This window comes from Suricata suricatta, chromosome 4, assembly GCF_006229205.1.
Source record: "Suricata suricatta isolate VVHF042 chromosome 4, meerkat_22Aug2017_6uvM2_HiC, whole genome shotgun sequence".
Taxonomy (NCBI): Eukaryota; Metazoa; Chordata; class Mammalia; order Carnivora; family Herpestidae; genus Suricata; species Suricata suricatta.
Window position 1 is genome coordinate 2262463 of NC_043703.1, and position 12537 is coordinate 2274999.

The 12537-nt window shown below is 52.6% G+C and overlaps 2 protein-coding genes across 2 annotated transcripts in view; one reads left to right on the plus strand and one right to left on the minus strand.

Annotated features, from left to right (window-relative positions):
• NAXD (NAD(P)HX dehydratase) overlaps nt 1-3618 on the minus strand; it is a 19431-nt gene extending 15813 nt beyond the window's left edge. Inside the window, exon 1 of the mRNA XM_029938396.1 lies at nt 3545-3618. Within this exon, the coding sequence (XP_029794256.1) occupies nt 3545-3618 (74 nt within the window). The remainder of the gene's footprint in view (nt 1-3544) is intronic.
• A 3087-nt stretch (nt 3619-6705) lies between these two features.
• LOC115290411 overlaps nt 6706-12537 on the plus strand; it is an 8983-nt gene continuing 3151 nt past the window's right edge. The window contains exons 1-5 of the mRNA XM_029938397.1: nt 6706-6777; nt 8693-8867; nt 9817-9956; nt 10150-10210; nt 10728-10985. Of these exons, the coding sequence (XP_029794257.1) occupies nt 6706-6777; nt 8693-8867; nt 9817-9956; nt 10150-10210; nt 10728-10985 (706 nt within the window). The remainder of the gene's footprint in view (nt 6778-8692; nt 8868-9816; nt 9957-10149; nt 10211-10727; nt 10986-12537) is intronic.

Genomic DNA, 12537 nt, shown 5'->3' on the forward strand with positions numbered 1-12537 from the left:
GGCCATGGGCGGGCTTCCGGGCTCGCGGCCCGCCCCGCGCCGCCGCCGGAAACACGGCGGCCCCGCCCCGCGCTGTCCCGGAAGCGGGCTCTCAATCCGGCCTCGCCCCGCCCACAGACTGGCCTCTGCCAGTCATAGTTGGTCCTCCATGATTGACAAGCTCAATGCCCAACCCATCAGGGCCCCGACTCTGGGCCCCTTGGAGTTTCGCTGGAAAGCTGGTTGGGGCGTCAGTGTGTCCCTTGGTGACTTGGGATGTGGGTTGTTTATGTAGTTCCTATCTGGGGCCGGGAGGGTTCTAGGGAGTGGGGCAGAACGCTGCCTCGTGGACGAGCACTTTGCTCTTGGAAAGCAGGCGGCGGGTCTGGAGGAGCACCTCTGCGCAGCCCGCCCTCTCCCCTGGACTCCCAGCTGGTCCGTCCGGCTCGGCGGCCGCCGTCAGGCTCCCCGCCTCCGTAAGCGGGAGCTGGGCCGTTTCCGCTGCTCGAGTCAGAAACCCGGAGGGCAGGCTCGCCCCCCGCGGCCCCCTCCTCCTGAGGGCCTGCCTTAAGGAGGCCGCTCTGCGGTGAACAGGCTCGAGCGGTGGAATGCAGGAAGGGCCCACAGCCACGGCCTGGCTGATGCCCACAGGCCCGTCAGGAGACCCACCTCGGGACAGCGACAGGCCCTACCTGGCCCACGGGCTACTTACAGCCGGGCGCCGTTACCAAAACCGGGAGAGTTCCGTGCGTTGCGGGACCTCCTGCTCGTCCCACTGTTAAGTAGCCCCCTCCCACTACCTCCCTGCGGACAGCCTCTGCTCTGCTGTCCCTTCGAGTGGATTCCGTACCACCGCCTCCCCCTGCCCACTGCTCATTTGCCCTGTATTCAAACTTTTATCCCTTTTCCGCCTCGGGTGAGTTCCCTCGCTGCCTGCCCCACCGGCTTCCACCTCCGTCGTAGCCCCACATTTGGGGCCCCGTTTCACCGGAGAGACACCGCGTTTAGACACCACATGCCTTGGCAATGGATCCAGAGTTTGCCTCCCCGCACACTCTGCTTGAAGCGCTGTCGGGCTAGGAGATGATGGCAAGGGCACCTAGTGTTGGTGTCCGGGGGGAACCCCCTGACAAATTGCCACACCCCGGGAGAGGGGCACAGAACAACAGAAGTGTACTGTTTCATGGTCTGAAGGCCAGAAGTCCACAATCGAGCCTTGCCCTCTGTGGCTTCACCCGGCGCCATCGATCCTGGGCATCCCTTGCCTGACAGCGGTATGGCTACAATCTCTGCCTGTGTCGTCTCCTGGACATGTCACATGCCTCCTGCCAGTGTCCTCATGTCGCAGTACTTGCCTCTTCGTCTAAGGACACCGGTCATATTGAACTAACGCCCCCTCTGATTACCTTATCCGAATTTGATCATCTGCAAACACCCTGCTTCCAAATAGGGTTGCACTGACAGGTGCTGGTGGTGGGGACTTAACAGATCTTGGGGGACACAACTCCCCCATAACACCTTCTAAATTCACCTGTTTCCCTACAGCAACAGAATGATCTTTTTTTTAAAGTTAATTTGTTTTGAGAGAGAGGAGGGGTAGAAAGAGGAAGAGAAAGAATTCTAAGCAAGCCCGGGCCTGTCGGTATCAGTGCAGACCCTCCCCCCCCACTGAGTAGGGAAGGGGTTAACAGTAGGCGGGGCTAGATGAGAGATCCTCAGGGAGGCAGGTTACTGCTGCAAGTGGAAGGCTGAAGCAGTTTTGAAAAAAAAACCAAAAATCAAAGGCTAAGCATGTTCCAGACCTGCCTAGGCTAAGAGCCGTGACTGGAGTCTCACAAACTTTCCGATAAGGTCCCAATAAAAAGTCAAAGACAAAAATCCTTGGTGGCAACCCAGTCGGGACCCCTCTTACTCTTGAGAGCTTTGTAACTTTAGCTCAATAAACTCCATCGCTTTGCCCACTCTCTGTTGTCCGTGGGATTCATTCTTGGACTCCGTGAGACAGGCCAGCGTCCCCGCCCTCCTGTAACACCACGGACCCTGAGAGCCTCAAAATCAAGAGTCAGACGCCACCGAGGCGACCCGACAGAAGGATCTGTCTTAGATGGAAGGCCACGTCACTGCTCTGCAGAGATCCCTCCAATGACCTCCCGTGTTGGAGCAAAATCCAAAGTTCCTTTCTTCCAAGGCCTTCCGGCCCTTCTGTGATCTGTGCAAGTCCGTCCCCCGCCACTGTCCCCTGCTCCGTCCCTCCCAGCTACGCCAGCTTCTTTGCCCCTCCAGGTGCCAAACGGGTGACCTCTTCTGCTGGAGGGCTTTCTCCTGACGCTGACATGGCGCATGCGTGTAGCCAGAGGTTCCTCAGGACCACGCCGCTTCTGGCCATTCTACGTAAACTACACTCCCCTTCTTTCCTGCTTCCTGCCTTAATAGTCCCCTTACCGCCTTTCACTTCACATACTCATTCATTTTCATCGATATCACTATGACTGTCAAAGTTAGCTGCAATGGAAAACATTATTTTGTTCTGTACTGTGCGCTCAGGGCTTAGAACTGGTAGGTGTGTTCTTTCTTTTTCCTGAGGCATGATTTACGTAACAATAAACTTCATGATTTTAACTGTACAATTCCATGAGTTTGCACAAACGTATATAAACCTGTAGTCCCCACCACATCCATGAGTTAGAACGTTTCTAACTTCCTTCACTTGTTCAGGTGGTAGGTACCCACCAGATTTTTATCAGTATGAACTCCTGAATTTTTATTCTACTCAGTAAAAATATGAGTTTTTATTTTACTTATCTTACTCAGAATTTTTTATTTTATTTATTTATTTATTTTAAATGTTTTTTATTTATTTTTGAGAGACAGAGAGACAGCATGAGAGGGGGAGGGTCAGAGAGGGAGGGAGACACAGAATCCAAAGCAGGCTCCAGGCTCTGAGCTAGCCATCAGCACAGAGCTGGATGCGGGGCTCGAACCCACGAACCGTGAGATCATGACCCGAGCCGAAGCCGGATGCTTAACCGACTGAGCCCCCCAGGCGCCCCTATTTTCTTTATTTTTTAACCACCAGGTTATTTAGTCCCAATATGAACTCATGGACTTTTATTTATTTCATCAGTTCACTTAAAATTTTTTTTTGTTTGTTTAAATGTTTATTTATTTTTGAGAGAGAGACAGACAGAGCATGAGCAGGGGAGGGGCAGAGAGAGAGGGGGACACAGAATCGGAAGCGGCTCCAGGCCCCGAGCTGTCCGCACAGAGGGCACAAGTGGCTCAAACCTACGAACCGTGAGATCTTGACCTCACCCAAAGTCTGATGCTTAACCGACCGAGCCGCCCAGACGCCCCTAAATATTGACATTTCAGTGGTTCCTCTAGAGATCCCAGCCTCAGAGCCAACTCTAATCCGGGGGATAAAATCCTTCCCACAGAACTCGGGGTGCCAGAGCCTTCCCCTGTGGGGGGTGGGGGAGGAGATCTGTGCAGAGAAGAGTCGTGCAGATCGATCTCAGGGGGTCTCCGCGCCTCAGCTGCAGAGCTGTGCCGTGGTGGTTGTCACTGGCCCAGCGTGGAGGCGTGGTGGCCGAAGTAGGAGTGTGGAACCCACTGGGCGCGGACCTGCTTCACCGCCATATTAGGACCGGTCGTCCCAAGCCAAAGCCACAGGGAGAGGAACGGTCACCGTCCGAAATGCGGGCACCCACTTCGTTTCCAAACATCACCTCAGAACTAGACACCTTTGGCCGTCTCTCTGGCAATGTCGAGGGGTCACCTTCACCTCTCAACTGTCCTCCCCAGGCTCGGCCTCCAGGCTGCTGTCCTCACCAGCCAGGCTCAGAGATTGAGCGGAGAGAGAATGATTGAAACTCAGATCTTTTGCTACCAAGTAGCCTCTTGCGTAACATTACAGAAGACCTGTAAGAACGTTTTGTCGTGTTCATCCACAAAACCGAAACTTCATTAATGCTGAAATAATCTGTAGTTTTCTTAGGAAGCAGGAGGGGACCAGAATTAACATAACACTGACAAGGGCGTTGCATTCCAATTAGCATTCCTGTTAATTTAATCCCCACAGTGGGGGCAGCTCCTCACCATGCCCTTTGATGATTGGAAGGCTGTCCTTGACTTTGAGAACTATCTCTTGTGATATCCTGCCTATGATTTTTAGCTTTGCACGGAAGGGCGATGCGATTAGAGGATATAGCCAGAAGGAAAAATGAAATTTATGTCCGGGATCAGCAAATTTTTATTTTGAGACTTATGGAAAAAGCCAGTTAGACTTTGGTAGATTTGGTTTCCCCAGGGGGGGGAGGGTGGGGGGCTTATTTGAAATGCGGAAGCACAAAGGGACCTATTCTTTCCATAAAAATTAAGTCGCCCATTTCAAATGATTGCTGTGATTCCGCATCTTAAAAACACAAATAAAATAACCAATTGACATGTTGATGCCGCTATTGATCTGCCTGGAACATTCTTCAAGATCGTCTGGTGCCACATCAGCCACATCAGCGGGAGGCTCCCCGGGGATCCCAGGAGAGGCCGGTGGTGAACACTGAATGCCGTTTCACCATAATCTCTTCCCATAGGTCAGTCTGATTCTTTACCGGAATCTCAGGATTACTGTGTTGGCATTCTTAACCACTTTGTCTCACATAAAACTCAAGGGACCAGAGGTGCCTGGGTGGCTCAGTCGGTTAAGCCTCCGACTTTGGATCAGGTCAGATCTCACACTCGTGGGTTCGAGCTCTGCGTCGGGCTCTGTGCTGACAGCTAGCTCAGAGTCTGGAGCCTGTTTCCGGTTCTGTTTCTCCTTCTCTCTCTGCCCTCACCCCCTCTCATGCTCTGTCTCTCTCTGTATCAAAAATAAATAAAACATTAAAAATTAAAAAAAAAACAAAACTCAAGGGACCATTTCCCCACCCTACCTCCCTGCATTTACCCAGGGAAAGCACATGCCCTGAGTCTGAGATCCTGAAACTCGCCTCAGTGCCCTCCGTTCAGGAGGTGAGGCTGACCGGAAGTAAAACATCTGCCTGTATAAAAGGAAAAACCTGGCTAGTGCTAACCTCCGTGAAAAATCTTAGAAGGCCCACATTTTAAATAAAAACATCTTCTATAATCATAACACAAAGGAAAAAAGACTAGGTTGAGTCTGGATGTGAGTTCTAATCCTCAGCAATAGCTGTTAGGGCCCTTGAACCGGCGAGAAATTGATCAGAGTCCCTCGGAGGCCAAGGGCAAGGAGCGTCTGTTGTCAGGTCAAACTTCCAGCATGGAGGCCAACCACTTACAAAGTGGGACCCTGGAGTCGACATGCAGGCCTCTTTTAAAGGGTTTAGGGGATTCCCATCGGCGGTTTAGGAGACCTTATACATGATTGGCTACCCCCATGTAAGACCCATGTGGCTTTGGTTTATTGGTTAGTTGGCCAGGGGTGTTGGTGGGGAGAGTTTTTTTTCTTCCCTAACCTGTTTGTGCAGTCGTCGCACATACCGTATTTTATGGCTTTTCCTGGAACTTCAGGTGGCGTTAAAGTTCCCAGTAAGCTTAGTCATGCTAGACAAAATGGAGGGCATAGTTAAAATGGAGTTAGTCTGGCTAAGCTGCAGTGGGGCTGAACAGAGCAGAATTCTGCTGAATCGTCTAAGTTTTTGTCCGGGTCCTTCATAGCCTTGAGCATGTAGGAGAGCTGCCTGACCTTTTCAGACCCGAGTCTTTATCACCAAAAAATGAAATGAGAGGAGATAATGGTGAGTTTGTGTCAACTCTAGAAACATGTGTATTTGATCTAGTTAAATATACTTGCTTACATTTCAGCTTCAGTTTCATCTGTTACTTTTAAAAGACTGTTTTCAAGTCATTAAGAGGAACAGAAATGTACTTGGGAGTCGAAATTAATCAAGAAGTGGGGCGTCTGGGGGGATCACTCTGGATAAGGGACCGACTTCAGCTCAGGTCTGTGGGTTCAAGCCTGGCATTGGGCTCTGTGCAGACAGCTCAGAGCCTGGAGACTGCTGATTCTGTGTCTCCCTCTCTCTGCCCCTCCCTCGCTCGCACTGTCTCTCTCTCTCTCAAATATAAATATAAATAAAACATTAAAAAAAAAACCTGTGGACGCCTGGGTGGCTCAGTTGGTCGAGCGTCCGACTTTGGCTCGGGTCATGATCTCTTGGTTCGTGGGTTCGAGCCCCGCGTCGGGCTCTGTGCTGACAGCTAGCTCAGAGCCTGGATCCTGCTTCTGATTCTGTGTCTCCCTCTCTTTCTGACCCTCCCCTGCTCTCTCTCTCTCCCTTAAATTAATTAGTTTAAAATTTTTTTAATTAATCAAGAATTTATACGGAACAGAATCCTAAATGATATTCAGACCAATATTTCCCTTACTTTTTAGTTGAAAAATATCTTCCTCTTTCTCAAACTGAAGTTTATCTCCAAAAGGAGAGAAAGCCACTGGAAGGGTGGCCAGGTGATGTCACTGATTGGAATCCAGGTGACTTCATGCCATGGATGTCCTCTGTGCCCAAGACCTGCAGGCTCAGCCTCTCCGCTCGACTAGTCCGTGTTTCTGTTCGTCTTGGTGGCCTGTGTCAGGCAGGAAAAAACCTCCCTCGGCCCTCTCAGGGCAGGGGTCTATATCAAACTGGCAAAGGACAGATTAACGGGAGGAAAGGCAGACATGTGTCACTTGTTTTGATAATTTGGTTTTTCCCCAGGAGCGGAGGCATGCGGGATTCGGAGGCCCAGAGAAGCGTCCAGCCCGGGACCCGGGCGTATCCACCGCTGTCACCGAAGACGGTCAGTTGTGAAGTGACCAGACCACGGGAACAGGGTTTGGGCCTCCAGGAGCCGACGCTGTGGGAAGTAACCAGACGGGAAGCTAACGGAAGCTGAGGGCTGTTCAGCGAGGTCGTTTACGCAGAGGCTCCTGTCACCATCGCCATCCTTCTCCCCTCCCTGGTCCCCCTTTGCAAGGCAGGTTCGCGCCCTGCTCTCCGGTGGGGGACATGGCAGGACTTGAGTCTGCTGTTTCCTTTCTTTTTTAAAGTTTATTTGCTTATTTTGAGAGAGAGAGAGAGAGAGAGAGAGAGAGAGAGAATGAGCAGGGGAGGGACAGTGAGAGGGAGACAGAGTAGCCCAAGCAGGCTCCACACTGTCAGCACAGAGCCGGACGCAGGGCCTGAACTCACGAACTTCGAGATCATGACTTGAGTGAGCCAAGATGAAGAATTAGACGCTTAACCCACTGAGCCACCCCGGCGCCTCGTGTCTGCTCTTTCCTAATCCCATCAGCTCAAAATAACCTTTGTGGCAAAGTGGCAGGTTTGGGGGTGAGGGGCTCTGATCACATATTCATTCAGTTGTAACCAACACGGGCACTGAGATCTCAACAGGGCTGCTCAGGAGAACGTTCTTATGATAGAAATGTCCGTGTCTGTGCCGGCCAACATGGCAGCCACTAGCCGGATGTGACTGTTGAGGACAAGAATGTGGCCGGTGCAAGTGAGGGGCTGAAGTTTTAAAATACTTTTTTAATGTTTATTTATTGTTGAGAGAGAGAGAGAGACAGAGCATGAGAGGGGGAGGGGCAGAGAGAGAGAGGGAGACACAGAATCCGAAGCAGCTCCAGGTTCAGAGCTGTCAGCACAGAGCCCGACGCGGGGCTTGAACTCACGGACTGCGAGATCATGACCTGAGCCAAAGTCAGACCCTCATCCGACTGAGCCACCCAGGCAGACGGCCTGAATTTTAGATGTTAACTCACTCAAATACGCGCAAGGGGCTGGCAGCCTCCCTAAGGGATAGCAGCTAAGAACACAGACAAACAGAAAAGACCCGTTAGCTTTGAGCAAGAAGAGTTTGACCGTGTGCTGGACTGAGCTGTACCCAGCACTTGGGATCACATTTCCTTCTGGGAGGTTCGCTTTCTCGTTTACTTTAGTGTTTGCCCGCAGCGCCCTCTACTGTCCCCAGGGTGACAGTTTGGAAATGTCCTCACTGAGAGCGCCAAGGACAATGGGTTCTGCGAACCCTGCAGATCAGCCCAGACCCAACTGATGTTGCCGGGTGGCCCCGCCTTGGAGTCTGATGCTTCACACTTGGCACAGGCAGAACTTCTCCTGAAGATAAGTTGGCAATGACCTCAGCACACATACGCCCTTCTGGATCCTTGATGCACCATTATTTCTGCTAAATCTTTTCTTCTTGGAAGGGCACTGTCTCTAGGCTTTGCTAGGAGCTGACGTCTAACGTCTCACATTTATAGTCTGTGGTACGGGAAAGACAGGCAGCAAAACCAGAACTGGACAGATCGGCCCGAGGCTGAGGCAGGCGTGGGCAAAGCAGCGGGTGGCTTTGAAAACGAGATCCAGACATTTAAGTCCAGTCCAGGGAGCGTGGAGATCCAACCAAGGATCTCAAGGAGACTATGGTGGGACCTCCGTTTGGTGTGCAACATCACCATTTTACGGGTCAGAATCATCTCTCACTGCTGATTCAGGGACAAGAGAAAAGAGAGACAGAGAGAAGCCAGGCTAGCCTCTGCTTAGGGGATGTGGTACTTGTATATTCAAACTAATAGTTAATTTAGTCAAAGCTTTACTTGGGGAGAAAAGAATGAAGCAAAGTTTGGCGAGGCAGGTTGCTGGCTTACCTGATGGGCCGCACGGGCCCCTCGACGTTGGAGCACCAGCGCTTCCTTGCCCTCCCCTAGTTAGAGAACGTGAATCGTGAGGAAGCAGCCAGTCCTGTGGGCTTAAGTCACAGAGACACAGAGATGAGCACGGAGGATAACCACACAGGTTGTGTTCCACTCAAAAAGCGGAAGGAACAAATCCAATTTAGAAGCTCCCCGAGCAAGAAGGATTTACAGCCTCTGCAGAAACAAAGTGGGTTGCAGGCTTGTGCACTGATTAAGCTTCTAACCTGAGCCTTCGTGATTCTGTAAATGGGTGTACTTCTGATTAGGTTTCAGGAGCAGAATGAATGTGTCTAATGCTTCATAATTCATGTCCACAACTGTGTATTATCCGCAAGCATGGGGTACCTGCAGTGTGCCGGGGGCTGGGGGCCGGGGAAGAGCCCAGTTCCTGCCTGGACTAGCGCGGGGACACAGGCAGGGTGCCTGGCGGCGGCCGTGGGGAGGGCTAGGCATGGCAGGAGAGGCAGAGTTACCACACCGCCCGCCTCCTCCGCTCTGGCTGGTGGAGATGTGATTCTGCACTTGAATCGGGGAGGTTGGCTCTTGTCCCCGGTCTGAAGGTTAATCCAGGCTGACCTGACCGAAGCACAGCGGCTCCATTCCTCTAGATGGTTTTATAAGTGACGGTTTCCTGGCCACGAAGCTGTGAGCCAGGCTTCGGGAACAGGTTCTGTGCTCTCGGAGGGACGCGGGTGGGGGTAGGTCGGCCCGGACCCGACACCTACAGCCGGAGAAGCGTGGGAGCCTGCGGACATGTGGCCGGACCGTGAGCCAACGTTGAGAGTGGCAGGCCAGAGAGACGGAGAGAACCCCAGTCCTCCGATTCTGTGGGAGCTGACACCCGACGGGCCTCGGGGTGAGCAGCGCCCCGTGTGCCGGCTCCTGCCCGGGCTCTGCGGCCCCTGCCGCCGCCCGGCCTCGCACTGAGGCCGCACATCTACTGGTTACCTTCCTCCTCGTCACGATTTTTTTAAAAGCTTTTTATTTTGAGATGATTGTAGATTCACATGTAGTTGAAAGAAATAACACCGAGAAATCCCGTCAACTCTTTACCCGTTTTTTCCGATGGTGACATCTTACAAGGTGACTGTACAATGTCAAGGCCAGGGTCCTGCCCTGTATCCGGCCAAATACAGGAAGTTTCCACCACCACAAGGACGCCATTGCCCTTGTACCCACACCCACCTGCTTCACACTCGACCCCGAGCCCCTGGGGACTAGACCTGCCCTCACCCCTCTGTGTCACACCAAGATCATGGTGTCGGTCAGGTCTACGGTACGTAACCTTTTGGAATTGGCTTCCTTCACCCAGGTTACCACCCCGGAGATCATCCGGGTTGTTGGGCCGTATCAAGAGTTTGGTTCTCTTCATCCCTGAGTGGTTTTCCGTGGCGTGGGTGGGTGGGAGCCAGTGCGTCGGTTCTCTCTTGCGCTGTTGGCCCTGAGCTGATGTGAACATCCACGTGCAGGTGTCATTGCTCCGTGGCGAGTGGCCGGGAGTGCAGGCGCCCCCTGGCGTGGTGGCTGCATGTTCAGGGGTGCGTGTGTGTGTGTGTGTGTGTGTGTGTGTGTGAACAAAGCTGCCCAGCTGCTTTCCCAAGAGGCTGTGCTGGCCGGGGCGCCTGCTCCTCCGACCTCTCAGAGCCAGCTGGTGTCTCACGTGGAATACAAGGGTTCCAGGTGTCCCGTGGGAGCCCGCCACCCTCTGCCACGGGGGGTTTTCAGGTGGCTGTGTGTAAGTTCCCCAAGACTTCCGTAACAGCGCAACGAAGCGGCGGCTTCAGACAGCAGAGATCTGGGTCTCACGGTTCAGGGTCGGAAACCAAGGTGTCCGCAGACTGTGCCCCCTCTGCAGGCTGTGGGGACAACCTTCCTTGCCTCTTCCCAGCTTCAGGCGGCTGCTGGTGGCCCTCGGTGGCCCTCGGCCGGCAGCTGCTTCACCCCCAGCACTTCCGATGTCATATCCTCCTCTCATGTGTCTGAGTGTCACATGTCCCTGTTTGGTCACACTGGTCCACCCCACTATGACCTCATCTTAACCTCACAGATTGCATTCTGATGACCTCATTGCGAATAAGGTCACACGGAGGCACTGGGGGTTCGGGCTCTAACAGACCTGTTTTTGCGGGGAAATACCCCGTTCCCGCTGAGGAAATCGACACCCAGGCACCAGGCGGTGGTGAGCCGGGCCGGAGTGTGATCGCCCCTCTGGTGCAGAGCCGTGTCTGCCCTGGGCTCCCGCGGCCAGGGAGTAAAGAAAATGCGATTCGTGAGAAAAAGGAGGTTGCAGCGGCTGCACCAATGGGTCAGTACCAAGGTCGGCTTTTCTTGCCTTTTTGTTGAGTTTTCTACTTCTCCTTTCATTGTTTATTTTCAACTTAATTGTCTCCTATCTGGAAGGCGTGGTATGAATCACCTCAGGTCTATGACAATATCGGATATTTCCATCATGATCGGCGTACGGATACGTTTTGGCAAATGTTCCATTTCGCATGTATTTTACTTAAGTGTCCGAAAAACCCTGAGAGGAGTCAAGCAGGCACGGACTTCCTTTTCAGATGAGGACAGGAAGCACTAAACAGAGGAAGAGCCTTCCCACAGTTGCATATTGACTGAGAGAACAGAGACTTGAACCCCCACTTGCTTCGTTAGAATTCCTCCCGACTGTTCTCAGCACCAGCCCTGGGGCTCACGTGGAGGGGTGAGAATCCAGGGGATTCTGTTTCTACTTGGCATTCTTTTCTCTTTTAAGTGTAAATATTTATTTAGAGAGAGACAGAGACAGCGTGAGCAGGAGAGGGGCAGAGAGAGAAGGAGGGAGAAAGAATCCCAAGCCAGCTCTGCGGTGTCAGCACAGAGTGATGCGGGTTGGAACTCCTGAAACAGTGAGATCGTGACCCGAGCTGAAACCAAAACCAGATTCTGGCGCTTAACTGACTGAGCCCCCAGGGGCCTCTCTATTTTGCATTTTTACTTGCTATTTGATGAAAAAAAAGAACACGTGTGGATGGGTTTTGCAATTTTGTAGAGAACAAGGAGCACGGGGCCGGGATTAGGCAATCACCCTTCTGGGAATTTACCTTAAGGACCTGGTCCCACAGACTCGGAAGGAAGCAGGCTCGGGGTCACTCATGGTAACGTGTGCGAGGCTGGGGGGGTGGGGGGGATCCAGAAACAACGCGACGGGCGTGTGAAGGGCACGCCTCACTCACACCGCGGCACCCTCACCGTGCTCAGACTTCCTGCGAACCTGCGTACCTGAGTGCAGAGGCAGGAAATATCTGGAAAGGTCTTTCCACTGCCCTAAGTAATGCTGGTTTATTTCTGGTTGGTGCAAGGTAAAGAATTGTTTATTTTTGCTTTGTCGTGCTTTAAATAATGTTTGAGGGGCGCCTCGGGGGGCTCAGTCAGTTGGGCGTCTGACTCTTGATTCAGCTCAAGTCATGACCTCAGGGTCGTGGGTTGGAGCCTCGTGTCGGGCTCTGCACTGAGTGTGTGGAGCCTGCTTGGGACTCTCCCACCTTCTCTCTCTGCCCCTCCCCTGCTCTCTCTCTCCTCTCTCTGCCCCTCCCCTGCTCTCTCTCTCTCTCTCTCTCTCTCTCTCTCTCGCTCTCTCTCTCAAATAAATAAACATTAAAAAAAAAAAAGACGGGAGTCGGGGCGTGGCCGGAAAGGGGGCCGCCCCCTCGCCCGTCACGCAACGCACGTTCGTGGGGAACCTGGCGCTAAACCATTCGTAGACGACCTGCTTCTGGGTCGGGTTTCGTACGTAGCAGAGCAACTCCCTCGCTGCGATCTATTGAAAGTCAGCCCTCGACACAAGGGTTTGACAAAAAAAATTAAAAAAAAAAAAAAAA